The 19154-nt window shown below is 32.4% G+C and overlaps 1 protein-coding gene across 1 annotated transcript; it reads left to right on the top strand.

Moving 5' to 3' along the window:
• On the top strand, positions 1307 to 11803 carry LOC109326162 (beta-galactosidase 10-like). The gene is made up of 19 exons (XM_019558842.1): positions 1307 to 1468; positions 1934 to 2029; positions 2153 to 2265; positions 3342 to 3408; positions 3508 to 3600; positions 3710 to 3853; positions 4561 to 4649; positions 5602 to 5707; positions 6130 to 6217; positions 6351 to 6469; positions 7017 to 7181; positions 7717 to 7904; positions 8755 to 8858; positions 9104 to 9207; positions 9739 to 9846; positions 9957 to 10067; positions 10176 to 10390; positions 10805 to 11141; positions 11667 to 11803. Exons 1-19 carry the CDS (start codon positions 1307 to 1309, stop codon positions 11775 to 11777), a joined length of 2520 nt encoding a protein of 839 aa, XP_019414387.1. The 3' UTR covers positions 11778 to 11803.

The following is a 19154-nucleotide window of genomic DNA, read 5'->3' on the forward strand; positions in this document are numbered from 1 at the left end:
TAAAATTTAACCACAACTACTAAAAACGTTACTAATTGTATTCATTATTATGATGAATATTTATTTGTGATTTCGTTGAAATAATAAAGCTTCTAAACTTTGGTTTGTTAGACCAGGGATATATTTTGATTTTTCTATAATTATTTCTATCATCCACAATTTGACTTTCCCAATCAAATAAACGTGCATGAACATTGAGTTGGATGAAAAATAAAACATTTTTATCATACTAATACAAATCTGAATGTGTAATTATGTAATTTGATGAAGTTCAATTATGTACTTTTAACTAACGTGCATTGTCCTTAGGCTTCAGAAACTACTTTGTATAATGTATGTGTTTGAATGAGCAGAAAGAGCAACATGGTGTTGGAAAAATGATGTTAAAAGTTCCCAACATGTAAAAATGAGAAATATTTCACTTTCATGATTTCAGATTATGTTTCATAACTTTTCTGTGATTAATAATTTAACATGAAAAAATATGACTTACCAGATGATGATCTTGAAGCAACCCAATAACTATGCAGTTATGGTGGAAGTTAAAAAATGAGTAAACAACTGTAAAACTGCAACAATTATGTTGCGTGGAAAGTGGTATGAGAGAGGGTTTAAGAACCATTGACATTTACAAAATAAGCAATAATATATATTGAAAGACACATATTTTATAGAATTATTAACTTAGAATAGTAAAGGGTAAAATAGGTAACAAAATTACTCCATGATAATTATTTTAAGTGTTTGCTTTATATATTAGTCTAGATTCCGTAACCACACCCATAAAATCAGGAAATACATTTGATATTAGGAGAAAACAAATTTAGATGAAATATAAATAACGGTTAACAAAAGATACTATTTATTCATGAACACCGTTAAAAAACACATTCTTCTTGTCTTCTTTCACTTTCAACGGTACAAACTGATGTGTCCACTCAGAACATAAGTCCTATAAAACTAGCAACATGCCAATAGTTTATTCAACTTATCTGTGTCTGACCAGAAATGGAACAAACCATGTAACATCACACTCTAATACATGAACATAATGTATAATTTATTTTTTAATGGTCTGTTTAAAAGTTACAAGTGTTACTTTCTTCCTGGTCCGATGTGTTAACTTTCTTGCGGACATTTTTTCCATCCACAAGACTCGAATCCGAGACCTTACTTACTTAAGGAATCAAATATATACCACTTGAACTGACGTCCGTTGGTACTAGTAAGAGAATTTAATATCACACTTTTCTGGCTTATAATCCTATTTAATGCACTTCATTCTTCATATCAAACTCATCAAAATATGAAAAACCATTGTTTGTTTGTGTTCTTATTCTTATACACTGCATTCTTCACATTGGTTTTTGGTGCCAATGTTAGTTATGATGGTCGTTCTCTCCTCATTGATGGGCAACGCAAGCTTCTTTTATCTGCTTCCATTCACTACCCTCGAAGTGTTCCTGCGGTGAGTGAAAGTTTCCACTTTCCAACTTTGCTTTTCATTCCTCATAAAACTCAGGAATATAAGAGTATAAAACACAAAGATGTGGTTGAAAAAAAAGTGTTTTTTTCTTCTTTTTCAATCAAAACCAAGTTGTACATTGAATTTAACTCCATGGGTCTTTATGTAATGGTTTTGAGTTTTACTTGTAGGTTATAGAAAAATGTCCTTAATCAGTTATTTGTTTGTTCATATGCTGCTTTGTCGGATATATTAGTCTAATCTCTAATGTTTTCTTCTGATGCAAATTTTGGTGGAATCAGAATACAGTATGTTTCTGTAGTTGAGTTCAGAATTTTATGTTACTATTGTGTTTGAGCATTCTGGATCATTATTCCTAACTACTAGTGTTGTTTATTTTTGTTTCATTACTTTTTCTTCTCATTTTTGTGATGTTGAAACATGTTAAGTAATGTGTTTGTGTTGTAGATGTGGCCTGGTCTTGTAAAAGCTGCAAAGGAAGGAGGCATAGATGTGATTGAAACCTATGTGTTTTGGAATGGCCATGAACTTTCTCCAGGAAATGTGAGCAAGATAGACTAATTTAGATTCATTATTTGTTACTTGTAACATATTTCTAGAGCTTTTAGTGTGAGATAAAAGTCTAAGACCTTTATTTTCTTGTTACTTAAAATTGTGATCTGTTAGTATTACTTTGGAGGAAGATTCGATCTTGTCAAGTTTGCAAAGATTGTTCAGCAGGCTGGCCTGTACTTGACTCTTCGAATTGGTCCATTTGTTGCTGCAGAATGGAATTATGGGTATGTCATTATCATCTTTCCTATAAAGTTTGTTATAGGTGGTATCTAAGATGCAACTAATCTTCACCTATCCGATAATGATATTTTCTGATAATTCAATTATATGTATTATAGTGTATCAAATTTATTTGTTTGAAAAAGAAATAATTTATAAATATGATAACGTTGGATACTTTTGAAATATTTTCCAATATCTTATATAGACCCTCATAAATATTATACAATAAGATTTTAAGAGAGAGAAAAATATAACACAAACAATTAAGTATATGAGAGAAACATATGAGAGAAGGAAAAAAGATAAAACATATATATTGCATAGAGAGTGAATAGGAAATAGGGATGGTAACGGGAACGGGTGAACGCGTGTAGTGTTTTTCCATTCCCAAACTCGTAATATATCTGCAGTTAGCGGATATTTATAAGTACTAACAGATTTTTAATTTTAATTATATATTTATATAATTGTAACAATCAATATGTAAAAATAATTATTACATATATTTATATAATACATTCATGATCATAGTCAAATAAGTGTAATTTATTATGAAATAATAATAAGATAATCTTAAAATAAAAAACTATAATATATAAAAATTTAATTAAAAACTAAATTTATAAATTTCTGGTAGGCATAGGTGGATATCATAAAACCTGTTCTCACCCAAAAATTATTATTGTGATACTCATTACTGATATTTCTATGGGTACCCTTGAGTCGAGTTTTTTTGACATCCCTAATAAAAAATGACATATACATAATGTTGATCATAGATTAAATAAACTGATAGTTTTCATTTTGTATTTAGTAATATGTTCTTTATTTAAAAATTAATAATAATAATTGTGTTTATTATATTTTTATGTGCATATTTCATATACCTATCCCAAATGTATGAATTTCAGCGTATATCTACGTAGCGATTATGCATCATATCCAATGCATATATTGGTATGAAAAATACTAAAGAACACTGAATATGGCTGAACCATGGAGGAATTAATTCATGTCAACCACTTTTACAAAGTCCACATTACATTTCATAATTCTTAACCATAGCTGTATATTACAGTGGTGTACCAGTGTGGCTGCATTATATTCCAGGAACGGTATTCAGGACTTACAATAAGCCTTTTATGGTATGTAATGACGACTTTGAAATGTAACTCATACTAAAGTTTAATTGCATAAAAATAACTTTGTTCACTTAACTTATTTGGTTCTTCCTTGTGTTTCAGTATTATATGCAGAACTTTACAACATACATAGTGAACCTTATGAAACAAGAAAAGCTTTTTGCCTCACAAGGGGGTCCCATCATCTTATCCCAGGCAACTACAACCTTAAATTTTTCAATTTTTGATCTTTCCTTCAATATATGTTTTGTCTACTTTGTTATACAATCCAATGACTTCATTTAGAATATTCACAATATTGCAGGTAGAAAATGAATATGGAAATTATGAAAATTTTTATGGAGAAGAAGGTAAGAAGTACGCTCAATGGGCTGCAAAAATGGCTGTTGCTCAAAATACTGGTGTACCTTGGATAATGTGCCAACAATGGGATGCTCCAGATCCTGTGGTAAGACTATAATTTCTTGAACTTATTGAAACAATAACCAAGTCTTTTATCTAGTAGGTGAGTTCCGCTACATGAATAGAAAGATGATGATTGTTCTATCACAAACCAAATTATATTCGTTAACAAAACATTATCTCTAAGTCTTACTTAATAATTTCTCGAACGGTTTTTTCGGTCTCCTTTTTCTTATGAGAATTGGACTAATTCTATTTGATGTACATTCTCCTTACGGGGTTTTTATGAGTCTCCTTCACACATATCCAAACCTTCTAAGTCACGATTCTATGATCTTTTCTATAAGAGGAACTACTCAACTTTCTACAATACTATATTATTTAAGGTGTTGACTCATATGATGCAACATTCTCATTTCTCCTACATAAAACGCATTGTCTTGTTAATATTTTGTTGTCAGACATTCTGTCCATATAAATATTACAAGTCAAGTCATAGCTGTGCGTTAAAATTCTCTATTAAGCTTCAGTATCACAAATGACACCCAAGCACTCCACCAATCTTTTCTGGGAAATGTAATAAAAGTTATCTTGAATCATACATGCAGCTTATGCGATTCATCTTGTGATTCAAATTTCTTAAACTTTTCCTATTGTCATGGGAAATGTAATAAATGTAATAAATAAATGTTTTTTTCTATGCACCTAGTCACTTTTGAACGATAACATGGCTCTTTCATGATTCTTTTGCAGATTGATACCTGTAATGGATTCTATTGTGACCAATTTAAACCTACTTCTCCAAATAGGCCCAAAATTTGGACTGAGAACTGGCCAGGATGGTATGCTAGATTGACTATAACTGTTCTCCCTCTATAGTTCATTATTCATATCTTGCATCAAAATTGCATTTTATCATGTGAAATTTATCTGTCATGATAGTTTTGTATGGTTACTCTGATAACAATTATTTTATTGCAAAAAATATGGGTGTGTTCAATGGACGGATTTTATTTCATGCTTCTGTAAAAGGAGAGAAGATACTCTAAATTCATCTGCAGCAAATTTGTTGTGTCACACATGTAACATGAGTTTACGATTGTTCAAAAAAATATTTAATAATTAAATTTTAACTTAAATATATTGTCTCATACTTCATGTCACTCCATGTACCATAAATTTATATGATTGATCAGAAAATATTTAATAATTAAATTTTAATTTAAATATATTTTCCTGACCAATCACATATCCATAGGACATGAAGTAGCGTATGAAGTTTCATAACCATAATAAACATATGAAGTTTTGAAAATTTAGCTGAAGTTTTATTTTCCCTTCTCTTCCAGCGAGTTTGTTGAAATAAATTTTTTGTATTTTAGATTAATATTATATTGAGTTAGTAATTAGTATTTTTTTTTTTTTGCATAATTAGTTTTAGTCACTTATATTTTGTGTTTTGCATAATTAATTCAAATATTATGTATTCCATTCGACCCATTCATTTCAATCAATGAAGATACTTTCCTTGATCATTTATTTCTAACATGGTGGTTTGAAATGGAAGGAAGGAAAAGAAAAGGCTTGAGAACCAACTTACAAGTGTATTTCATAACTCTCAAGATTTTCTTATTCCTTTTATCTTTTATTTTCCAAAAACCAACTCGCAAACGGATCGATAGAGGAATTAATACTTAATAGTGTAAAAAGGTTTAATATTTTCTTTTGATCATGGAATAGTAGAATATGTCACATTTGATGTTGTTTTGTGCTGGGATTTTCTACTATATGAAGGTTTAAAAATTTTGGAGGAAAAGATCCACACAGACCAGCTGAAGATGTTGCATATGCGGTTGCTCGTTTCTTTCAGAAAGGTGGAAGTGTAAATAATTACTACATGGTACATATGATGGATTTTCTGTATTACTGTACCATGATTATTGGTTCTAAACATTTTACAGTCATTACCCATTTAGGTTTTTATAAATTTTCGCTTATACCATTTTTATCTTAAAAAAATAAAATTCCACACTACTATTCAAACATGGTGAATGTGAATCAAAATAGTATATATAAGGATCATAAAAATAATAAAGAGGATTTATTTGACCCACAATTAATAATTTTGAGGACTATTTTGAGTTATCCAATTTTCCGGAGACCAAATTAGTCCATACAAAAAATTTGAGGATCAAAATAGTCATTTATTCTTTATTTTATTAGGGAAAACCTTTAGAAAAAACCTTGATCTAAATGGGTATGAGGTATGGTATATGATCATTCGTATCTAATGTTGATCTCTGTCTCATTCTTGTGGATCAGTACCATGGAGGAACAAATTTTGGGCGCACAGCAGGTGGTGCATTTGTTACTACAAGTTATGACTATGATGCTCCTATAGATGAGTATGGTAATACTTCTAATTAAAGTTCTTATTTTGTTTTATAATTTGTACAAAAATCATCTATTTACTGTGTTAAGAAAAAGTCTATTATACAATAGATGCTAAAACTTTATTGACTAATAAGTTTATTATAACACAGGGTTACCTAGATTTCCAAAATGGGGACATCTGAAGGAACTTCACAAAGCTATTAAGTTATGTGAGAATGTATTGCTTTATGGTACATCAGTTAATATCTCCCTTGGTCCTTCTGTGGAGGTATTTTTCTTCCATTAAATATTTGACTTTCATGCTAGCACTAATATGTTGTCTTTTGAGTAGTTTTGAGCATTCAAACACAATTCTCTCATTTTAGTTGCAGATTGGTTCTCTCTACCAATTTGTGGTTTTTTTGTGAACTAGTTCCCACTAAGAAAAATAATTGTAATATACACTCACTTGACATGAATTAGTTACAACAAACAAGAAAGAATTTTATCCTTGAGTATTTCTCCTATGATGAATAGAGCTATAGAAACTCTACTGAATATACCCATAGCATACTGGTATTTGATAGGGTAACATGCTGCATACAACGTACCCACGCCCGTACCAAAGAGAACCACGTATTAGGTGACTATGGTTTTGAGTCCTCCCTCACACCAAATTCATAATGTGCATATCCTAATTGCTTCTTTTGTATTTTTCAATCATTTTATATGATTTTGACACATTTTATCATTCATGTTGCCTTTCATTTTGAATGTACTTGGTAATGTATTCATTTGAAGATATAAGCCATAATGTGGCAACCATTGTGTTGCAGGCTGATGTTTATACTGACACATCAGGAGCTTGTGCTGCCTTTATTGCTAATGTTGATGATAAAAATGATAAGACAGTCAAATTTCGAAATGCATCATATTACCTGCCGGCATGGTCAGTTAGCATTCTTCCTGATTGCAAGAATGTAGTGTTCAACACAGCAAAGGTATGTTATTATTGTTCCTACATTCCACTGACATCTTTTCTTAACAATGTAACCTTGTCTTGTCCAAGGGATTTACAAAATCCAACATCAAGGGCTTAGTTCAGATTTGCAACATTGCTCATAATTTCGATGATGTTGAATATTATGTAGGAAGTAGGAACTGAGTTCTGACGTGCCTTTAAAAGTTGTAAAAATCTCGTAGGTCGGAGACAAGAACAGGACTTGACAAAGATCTAGAAAAGATAATATCATCTCTATAACTATCAATTTATCGTCATTGTAATTTTGATGTTTAGAAGCATGTGAGTAGCAACCCCATGAAACTGCTTTTGATCCTCAGGCCTTGGCCATGTCATGATGACAACATTGTTTTCTATAATAGAAGTTATCACCTTAATTATCCTTTTTCTATTCCCTACAATGGTAATTAACTTATTAATAAAGGAATAAACTAAATGTAAAAGAAATAGTTGTATTAATCTTTTTATGTACTTCTATTGTTGGTGCTTGAACTGAGTCATGAAACCTTCAACAGGTTACTTCCCATACAGGTGTAGTTGCAATGACTCCTGCGGAATTGAAGCAATCAGGTAAAGGTGTAAAATGGAGTGTGTTCAAGGAGAACGCCGGGATCTGGGGGAACACAGACTTTGTCCAAAATGGTTTTGTAGACCATGTTAATACCACAAAAGATACCTCTGACTACTTGTGGCATACAACAAGGTTTGTCTTAGTATAACAGATGATTAAGAGTAACAAGTGCCTTTGCATATTATTGCATTAGTATCATGTATGTTTTCTTTACTTTGTAAAGTAATTTCTCTAAAAATGTAGTAGTAGATGGAGTTATACATAATTTGTTTACAACTGATTTACCTGCATCATTCATTAAGAAGAATTATTTAGTAGTGGAGTTTTTTTGTACCGATGTGTTAATTTATCTGTAGGGTTGTCTTGGTCAAGAACTAGAGAATGCAACTACATTCAATGCTGAAAATATTTCGATAATTTGTAGACAATCTTACCCTTCTTCTTGAATATTTTCTTCTTCTTTTGTGTGGGTTTGGTGAAACAAAAATATGGTGTGATCAACAAATGCTACAGATTCCAATTAAAATACTACAATCCAATATTTAGCAAGCTAAGAGAATCAAATAGACGTAGTCTTCAATGAATTTCAGTGTTTGTGGATGTTAAAAACAAACATTGTTAATTCTCCATTCTCCCTTGTTTTCCATCCATATACTGCAAGAATTGCAGACAGCAAAAGGCGCATCTGGATATTGATGACTTGTTCGATCTTTCTATCATGTTTCTATCATTTCCTTCCTGTTTACCATAACAAAATATGATGAGCATTGATGTATATCATCCCTGAGTTATTAACGTGCTATATTTTACGTGGGTTGCCATTTCCATGCTTTTAGTTCCGGTATTTGTTATATTCTGTATGCTTCTTCTTGTCATAATAAAGTATTGCTCATTAATGTAGTATACACAGATATGCATAAGTTGAAATGTACTTCTAAGTGATTGTCCTGTTAATTAAAGCTGTTTTTGTTGTTGATGGCAGTATATTTGTCGACAAAAATGAAGAGCTTTCGGGAAGTAAACCAGTTCTTCTAATAGAATTCAAGGGTCATGCTTTTCATGTTTTTATAAATCAGGAATATCAAGGTTATCCTCGGATTCATAGTAACCACATTGCTTTAAGTTCAATTACAAGCATTTTTCCTTTCTCTGCCATATTGGGAACAATTTTTTTATATAAATTCGTTTTTTTGTTCAATTGTGAAAAGTAGATTATGTATAGACATGAACTATTTGATTGCACTTTAGAAGAGTATATTCATATATTAACACATTATCTCGTAAATGATTTTTTGTCCCTTTACCTTTTAAAATTTTAACTTTATTTTTAGGTATGGCAACTGGATATGGTTCACCTTACAATTTTACGAATCCTATACCTCTCAGGGAAGGGAAGAATGAAATTGCTATACTGAGCTTGGCAGTTGGCTTACCGGTAAGTAAGTTTCTCTGTTCAGAATTAGAGCATTCATTTTTTCTTGAGAATTTAAGTCCTTGTAATAACTCATAAGAGATACAATTTTCCTATCAATATGGGCCTCATACTCATAAGTGGCAAAGAAGGGGTATATGGGAAAATGTAACTTCACTACTTTAGATTGATCACTTGGCTGATAATAGAGTTTAATTTCCAATAACAACACCATCTGCAAATTGTTGTCTAGCTAACTTTGCCAAACTCTACTCTTTTTCAAAGTTCTGTTTCTTTCTGAGCCCCAAGTCAAATATGTAATATCACCATTTCAATGGAATTTAACCATGAAATCTAAGGAACTGATTTCAAAGTAATATTTAATTTAAATTTATTTTCTTCATGATTTTAAAGTGTTTCAAAAGAAAGATACAGATACGTACAAACTGTTGGACTTCAGTTATTAAAGCATAGATTGTAGAATAATATGTCTTGAGGTGTCCATTTTTTTCACCCCCTTAGTTGAACTCGTTACTATTTCCTTGTTATGTTTAGTCTGCAGGAACACTTTATGAGTTTTTTGAATCGGGACTAACAAGTGTAAAGGTTGCGGGACTCAAGAACGGGACGATTGACTTGTCTTCTTACGCCTGGACATACAAGGTATTTTTCCTTTTGCAAATGCTGCTCAATCTTATAAAGACACTTGAGGCTAGTCTTAACCATGAAATTGTTATTAGCCCTTTGACCTCTTCCGTGTCCCGCTTTCTCAGATTGGACTGCAAGGAGAAAACTCGAAAATATACCAGGGAGATGGGTTGAATAGTGTGAAATGGACATCTACTTCAAAACCACCAAAAGGGCAGCCATTAACGTGGTACAAGGTAATGACCTTTCTTTGGCATTGCTTATAGAAATTATCGATATATCTTTCTTTCATTATTGTGTGTTTTTAGTGAAATCTCGAATAATATTTTTGCCTGCGTATATAGACTATTGTGGATGCTCCACCTGGGGATGAGCCAGTTGGATTGGATATGTTGAATATGGGAAAAGGCCTAGCCTGGTTAAATGGAGAAGAAATTGGAAGATATTGGCCTAGGATATCTGAGTCCAAGAAGGAAGATTGTGTTCAACAATGTGACTACAGAGGCAAATTCGATTCTGACAAATGTAACACTGGCTGTGGAGAACCTACACAGAAATGGTAAAACTATGTGCATTAATGGTTTAAGTGTAATTGATGTACTGAAATGCTTTGTGATTTCCTTTTTTATATAGAAAACATTTACCTTTCATATGCTTACTAAAAGAATGACAAGGGTTGTTCATAAATAGCAGAAAGAAATGGGATGTTTGAAAACTTAGCAAGTTCTGCATGTCATGCTCTTAGGTTTTCAAGAAGCTACCCAAAATTTCTGTAGTGAATTAGAGAATCCATACTAAACTTCTTCAATTGTAATGGACTTTATTTGAGTTGTAATTCTTTCTATATAATGTTGCTAATGAAACAAGTACTCTTGAGTATAAAGCATTCAAGATAGATCATAATTTGATAGTTCTCCCAGTTTGTACCATTTTTATTGCTTTTATAAAACATTCTATATTTCCTATGTATCAGGTATCATGTTCCACGATCATGGTTCAAGCCGTCTGGAAACGTTCTTGTATTTTTTGAGGAGAAAGGTGGAGATCCAGAAAAAATTACGTTTGTGAGACGTAAGGTATCTGGAGCATGTGCTTTTGTTGCCGAGGATTACCCTTCTGTTGGAATCCATTCACAGGATGATGCTAAAATATACAACAACAAAAACACTCCTATTGCGCGCTTAACTTGCCCAGATGGCACTGTTATATCTGCTGTAAAATTTGCTAGCTTTGGAACCCCTTCTGGATCATGTGGATCTTATCTGAAAGGAGATTGCCATGATCCCAATTCTAGCATAGTTGTTAAAAAGGTATGTCATTTTGCACTTATTTTGTATCTCCAAGTATCTACCAGGATTAACATGCTGGGCGAATTTATCATATCTATAAGTGAACTTCTATGAATATGGCTATCTCTTGTTTCTTGTTATGATATTTATTAGTGATTCAAATTGCGCTTGCGGTGACCACTATAACCATATCACACTACAATTACGGGGACATCAAATCACGATGATGTTGCCGCATCTGGCCGCAACGCAACCGCATCGTATCGCATTTGGACCACATCGTGCCGCATATCAAATTCAAAAATATTTTTTAATCACAAAATAATTCACACCATAACGACTTCAATCCGCATGCACTGACTGCAATCACAGTAACCGCAACCATAACCACAATTTAAAACATTGATAGTTATAGTCACAAAAGTATATCTATGTATCTTTTTTATTTTCTAGGAAGATACTTCCTGGCTTCCTGCAATGTGATGTTACAATCTAATGTCTGGTCTTTATACTGATAGATCTATGTATGTTTAATTGTTGTTGCAGGCATGCCTAAACAAAAATGAGTGTGTCATAGGATTAACTCAGGAGAATTTCAAAACCAACTATTGTTCTGGTTTATCAAGGAAACTTGCAGTAGAAGCTATCTGCCGCTGATAATAAACACTATCAGTTCTTGATGAGTTATTTGAAACATTACATTACACCTATGTTGATTTGTTGAGGAAATCAGTAAGTAATACATAGTTTCAAATCAGGCCTATTTTATTATATATTTTTAAAAACTAGTATATTTAAGTGAATTAGCCCATTCATAATTTGAACCACAAACTTATTTATAGAATAATATTACAAATATGGACTGTTCACATAACAAACATGAGAAAACACCATCATAAAAAAAATGAGAAAACACCGTCATAAATCTGTATATAGAGGACAATCTAGTACAATTTTAAGGTGAAGACTCCTTTCCAAAGAGGCAAGTGCGAAAAAACAAAAGGAAAAATAAAATGATATAACATTTTAATCTTTTATTTATAATTTTATAATGAAATAACAGCTTTGGTGACTGAGAATAAAAGAAGAACCAAAAACTCCCCTCTCAGAGGATTCAATTCTTACTTGATTTTAATTGTTTTGTCTTGTATTGCTGCCATGGAAATAATATTTTACGGGGATTTTAGAGTATGTTGGGAAAATCATGCAATTAATTACTTGTCTATTGTGTGAATTAAAGTGAATGTAATTTCTTAACCATCTCATATTGTTTGGGATTGTGTCTTATTGTCTTTTGTTATTTAATTAGTTTAGTTAATTAAAGGGTGATGGAGTTATAAGGTAGTTTAATAGTTAGGGTTAAAAATGTAATTAATAGAGTGAAAGAGATTGTAAGTTCAAATCTTACTCTCAACAAAATATTAACCTATACCTACTAACATTTGTCTATTAAAAAATTAATTAAAGTGTGATTATGTTATGTTGCCTATTACATGTGAGTGGTTTGTGTGTATTAGAGATAAAATCAATGTAAACAACTCTGTGGTTTCCAAAGATAAAACAAATATGATCCATGGTGTAAGGATGATGTGGACTAAATCTTACATGTGAGTAGAAGGTCATCCAATTACTTGTGGAATACAAATGATAGGGTGGGATGGGGATCATCTGTCCCAACTTAGTGTCATCATTCATGTCCCACTCCACTTATATCTATACATGTGGATATAATATATTATTTTAATAAAATAAAGTTAAAATAATATATTATTTTTGACTTGTTGACAAACACTAATCGATCTGGAATATGGGACATGAATTTTCTAGGAATAGATGATCCCGTTCCAATTAGGTGATGCCTAATGGTCTTATTTTTTTACATTCTTGCAATAAGTGTCTCTGTAAGTGGCAATTGACATTAAGACGCCGTGGAATAATGATGTTATGTTATGTGTTCGTGCCACATGGTGGTAGGGAATTAATTAAGATAAGGTCTCATACGAATGTTTCCTATTTAGATTGAGGGGTTTCATCATATGACGTTACCAATAGACCACACCAAAACAATATGAATTAGTAGGATATGTGTTAGGATGGGCCCCACTAAGTTTAAAATATTGGTAAATTACTTAATCTTTCTAATTCCTACTAATGTGCATACTCATATGTCAATGAAATAGTGGAGAGGGAATGAACAATGATGAAAAAATGACTAATGTTGGAGAGTTGTTTAGGTGGGACAGTCAAGTGAAAACTCCAAATTGTTTTTCGTATAATTAGGATAGTCTTACGCTATGAACTAGACAATCTCTGAAACTCCATTCTCACTTCATGGATCGATATGAGAGGGATCCCACATATAGTCTGATATGACATCGTCTCATGGTGACAATTTCTATCTAAGTAATACATGTTGATGTTGTGTATTTTGTTGGTTTAGTAGGGTATCATATTCTCTTGGTAAATTATCCAATATGATTGAGGTTGGTTTTTAATAAGTAAGACTGACGACAAATTGACTTGTATGGTACACCTTGACTGAAAAATTACAGTTTTGATGTACTTTTTCAAATATTTACCAAAGTGGTGTAGTTTTGATAAACTCGACAATCCTATAGTCGATTCTCCTTTTTTGCCTCCTGACATCACATAATTCGACAATGGGGTCGGAGTATTTTTTTTTTTTCATTTCTCACACATAGATCCCATAATGGAGTTTTTCAATTTTTATTCTTCTCCCTCCGAAATCGACAACACTAAGAGAGTTTTTATTTTTTTCCGCTTTCCCTCATAAATTGGCAATAACATAAGAGTTATTATTTTTTATTTTATTTTATTCATCACTCCTAAATCAGCAATAGTGAAAGAGTTTTTCATGTATATTTTGTTTATTCCTCTCTCACTCACAAATCGGTAACTATATATGAGTTTTTAGTTTTTTCTCACTCCTAAATCAGCAACATAATAGGAGTTTTTGGTTTTTGATTTTTTTTTAAGGCAATACCCAAAGCTTTATATATTTCCTATTCCACTCTTCTTTATAACAACATATAACGTAATAACTACTCCTCTCAACAAAGTTTCCTTCTTCTACTTTAGACATATACATGGTTCTCTCATTTGAGGGAAAATTTCATTGTTCTTCCAAATTTTAATTCATATATTATTCTTAATTAGAGTTATTCACATTTGGCTTATTAAACTTGATTAGAGATTAATATATAAATCCAACTACTACATATTATCTCATTCTTACAACTTTAGTAAATCTAGTTGTTATAAATTGTTATTTTAATGTTCTTACTTCTTAAATGTAGATAACCCGTGTAAGAGATATTGTTAGTGATTTTAGTGATGAAGAGAATATCGAAATATGTAGTATTGATGAGGAGGTCGACTTTGATGTTGTTTCATCTCGTACTATGACATATACTACCCCATCATTATTTTTTCGTATCACAATTCTGAAGTTAGTCGTGATTTTGGACATACAACTGATTTAATAAATAGTAATGATAATGAATTTTTTGTTAGGATGCAATATAAATCCAAGCAAGTCACACTAAATGCTATTAGAGAATTCCATATTAAAAATTCTTTGACTATGTTGTTGTAGAGTCTAAATCAGATAGATATGTTGATGTTGTTACCGTAGTTGGCAACAATTATAAATGACACGAAATAATACTTACTGGCTGAGTCACGACCAGGTCACTCTCTTTAAGACGTTTCGTGGCACTGCCCAAAATGTGCAAGTAGGCTATCAATCACACAGTCCCTAGGATAAAACAGCCAAAATCTATATTATCGAATTATTACTGCACTGTAAGAACCGATATCTAATACACCCACCACAATATGGCTATCACTGTCAATTCTCAAAATTCGCACAATATGGTTACTCGTGCCAATTCTTTTCCTACTATACTGACTACCAATCTCAATTATCGAAATGCTCACAATTTGACTACATGTGTCAATTCTTTTCCCTCAATACTGAGTATCATGTCAGTTCTCGAAATTCTCACAATTTGGCTGCATGTGACAATTCTTAGTACCACAGAAAGAAAGGGGGATAAGTTTGCTAGAAATGCATCAGCGGAAAATATGAGGGAGAAATAAAAAGTTGAATGAAAACACATTCAAACTTGGGGCAAGAAAATATGAAGGGAGGATGCTTCTATTTATAACTTCGGTTTTTTTTTCCAAGTTCCTCATCTCTCCAACGTGAGACTTGAGAGTTGTTTTTTTCAAAACTCTTCTATGTGGGAGTTGAAAGTTCTTTAGATTTCACACCTAAAAGTTCCCACTAATGACTTTCAACAAACCAAGTTCCAACAATCCCCCCCTTGAAATTAAAAAACGATTTTTGAGAATTTATGTGGTCTAAATAAGATTTTGCATTAACAAAGGTGTCTTGCGACTTGAATCTCTGCATAGTGAATTAGATCTAGATTTTACTAAAGTGACTCGTAGTCTTGAACTCTATCTCTGCCATCAAACCATACACAACCTTTTCAAAGATGTATTCTATAAAGCTCTTGCATTAAAAGTCATGCACGTCTATCCCAGTATAGTGAATGCTCTAGAAATTTATGCCCCTAAATTTCATAGGTAGCGGCCCCCACTTCCACATTCACATATGTGAGTCTATCAAGAGTACTCTTGTAGCCTATGTACTCCACTCCAATTGGCAAGAATCATGCTTCTCATAATTTTATAACATGTTCATTCTCATATCACTTTACAACTTCATATTACTCATTGAATCTATTTCTTGGGATCTCTAGTCAGTTAGGTCGAGTTACCATCATGAGTGATCCTCGTTCTAAGAGCAATAGTCCCATACTCTTATAAGTATTATGGACTTTCTCTCTAACTATACATTTCGTCAAAGGATTTACTAAGTTACTCTCAATGCGTACATGATCCACTCTAACAACTCCTATAGAGAGTAACTCTCTAATGATGTTGTGCTTATGACGAATTTATCGTTTCTTAACGTTATAAAAGTGGTTCTCCATTTTTAAATAGTCGCGGTACTATCACAATGGATCAACACAACTGGTATCAGTTTCTCCCATAGGGAAATCTCTATAAGCAAGCTTCTTAGTCAACTTGCTTCTTCACTAGTTGTTGCTAGTGCAATAATCTCACCTGCCATAGTGGATGAAGCCAAAATAGTTTGTTTCTTGTTAGACTCTAGATAGTCTATCTCATTAGTTATATCTTCTTGCCATAAATTAGCATCCAAAGAAGTCAAACATTCTTGGAGAGTATATGGATTCTTCTCCAATACCATATAATCAAGTCTATACTCTCTAGCAATTATTGCTCTCTTACTTCTTATAGGTTTTATTTCAAACCTTTCATTTCTTTATAATTATCTCTAATCATAGGTATGTGACTAGTTGAAGTGCCCCAATATTCCTCAATTTAAAAAAGGAATTTCTTTTCATTGAAGTCAGCAACGTTAGACTCAATGATCATTTTCGTGTTAATGTCATAAAACTTGTACGCCTTTCTTTTTACAACATACCTAATGAATATACATTCATAGGTTTTGTGAGTTTAACTCTCTAGGGACATACCATCAGAAATGATTTTATGGGCAATTCTATGTATCTCATTGGATTGAGACTCTACTGATTTATTATGAGTCATTTGATACTTGAGGTAGCAGCTAACATTATACTTTTTAGTCTCTTCTTCCTCAGTATCATATTTCTTTATTTCTCAAGTGCATACCAAATTAATTTGGTAGACTTGTATGGGCTGTAGAAATCATAGAGATCATGTATCAACTCATTCAAAAGAAAATTCTTACAAAGGTAATCATTTTCATTCTAGAAAGCTATATCAATAGTTTGTTTATCCCCTTTTCAGCTTCTTTCGACAGCACCCGGACATCAGTTTTCAAAATATGTGCAACTTTTTCTCACAATGAGGAAAAATTCACACTTATGTTGCCACCGTTTGAAATTAGTTCATCAAACCGAAATGGTTTGTTAAGGTCAAAGTTGTTCGGTCCAGTATTATTATCTACGAATGTCATTGCAGTAGAAACATCTTGAAGTTGTTGTTACTGTAGCTTGTAACAATTATAAATGACACAAAATAATACTTACTAACTGAGTAACAACCAGATCGTTCTCTTTAAGACGTTTCGTGGCACTGCCCAAAATGTGCAAGCAAACTATCAACCACGTCATCCCTAGGATAAAATAGCTCAGATCTCTATTATCGAGTTCTTACTGCACCGTAAGAACTGATCTCAAATACACCCACCACATTATAGCTATCACTCCCAATTCTCGAAATTCCCACAATATGGCTACCCGTGCCAATTCTCTTCCTATTATACTGACTACCAATATTAATTCTCGAAATACTCACAATTTGGCTACATGTGCCAATTCTTTCCCTTGATATTTAGTACTAGTGTCAGTTCTCGAAATTCCCGTAATTTAGCTGCATGTGCCAATTTTTAATACTACGAAAAGAAATGGGGAGAAGTTTGTCGGAAATGTATCGGCGAAAAATATGAGGGAGAAAGAAAGCATGGACTGAAAGCGCATTCAACTTGGGGCAAGAAAATATGAAGGGATGATGCTTCCATTTATAACTTTGGATTTTTTCCAAGTTCGTCATCTCTCCAATGTGGGACTTGAGAGTTGTTTTTTTCAAAACTCTTCTATGTGGGAGTTGAAAGTTTTTTAGATTTCACACCCAAAAGTTCACACTAATGACTTTCAACAAACCAAGATAAACCACCCATGACCTAATGAATAAGGTGATTGACTTCTATTCAAGCGATTGTGGGTTCGAATCCAACTAGGTGTGATCATACCAACACTAATGCACCGGATCATATCAGGACTTCGTAGTTAAGCGCGCTTAGAGGAGAGTAGTATAAGGATGGGTGACCTCCTGGGAAGTCTTCATGTTGCACCTCTTTATTCTTGGAACTTGGTTTGTTGAAAGCCATTAGTGGGAACTTTTGGGTGTGAAATCTAAAAAACTGTAAACTCCCACATAGAAGAGTTTTGAAAAAAAATAACTCACAAGTCCCACATTAGAGAGTTGAGGAACTGGGAAAAAATCCCGAGTTATAAATAGAAGCATCCTCCCTTCATATTTTATTGCTCCAAGTTGAATGTGCTTCCATTCCACTTGTTCTTTTTCCCTCATATTTTCTGTCGATGCATTTCTAGCAAACTTCTCCCATTTCTTTCTATGGTACTAAGAATTGGAACATGCAGCCAAATTGCCGGAATTTTGAGAACTGGTACTAGTACTCAGTATTGAGGGAAAAGAATTGGCATAGATAGTCAAATTCTGAGCATTTTGAGAATTGACACTGGTAGTCAGTATAGTAGGAAAAGAATTGGCACGGGTAACCATATTGTGGAAATTTTGAGAATAGACAGTGATAACTATATTGTGGTGGGTGTATTCGAGATTGGTTCTTATAGTGCAATAAGAATACGATAATAGAGATCTGGACTGTTTAATCTTAAGGACGATGAGGTTGATAGTCTGCTTACACATTTTGGGAAGTGTCACAAAATGTCTTAAAGAGAGCAATCTGGTATGACTCATCCCAGTAAGTATTATTTCATACCATTTAGAATTGTTGCAAGCAACATTTACAACAATTGGCCAATGCAGATGGTGTAGAACTGAGAGCATAATAGGAAGATATGTCCATTGCGATCTAGAGAACATGGTGAGAGCTCTAGGCAACCTTTCGGTAATCAGTAGTTTATATTTTAATATTTCTATTATGTAATTCTATTGATATGTAAATTACTTAAATGTGTAATGTGATTTTATAAAACTCTTTTTTAATATTAGAACTTCATTTGTCTTATTTAACTAATATCAACTAATATTCACTTAAACCAAATTCTCTTATTTCTCCTTCAACGCCTTAATAAATTTATTTTCATTTCCATATGATCATCAAAATCAAAAAAGGGATTCTTAGAAATAGATAAACTTATTATTTAATAAAATATACTTAAGAAAATA

Source organism: Lupinus angustifolius, chromosome LG14 (assembly GCF_001865875.1).
Source record: "Lupinus angustifolius cultivar Tanjil chromosome LG14, LupAngTanjil_v1.0, whole genome shotgun sequence".
Taxonomy (NCBI): domain Eukaryota; kingdom Viridiplantae; phylum Streptophyta; class Magnoliopsida; order Fabales; family Fabaceae; genus Lupinus; species Lupinus angustifolius.

Excerpts from the sequence above, each read along its gene's own strand:
- LOC109326162 (XM_019558842.1), top strand. The coding sequence starts at position 1,307 with ATGAAAAACCATTGTTTGTTTGTGTTCTTATTCTTATACACTGCATTC. Across the intron at positions 7,905-8,754 it reads TACTTGTGGCATACAACAAG|TATATTTGTCGACAAAAATG; the intron begins GTTTGTCTTAGT and ends TGTTGATGGCAG. Across the intron at positions 8,859-9,103 it reads TATAAATCAGGAATATCAAG|GTATGGCAACTGGATATGGT; the intron begins GTTATCCTCGGA and ends CTTTATTTTTAG.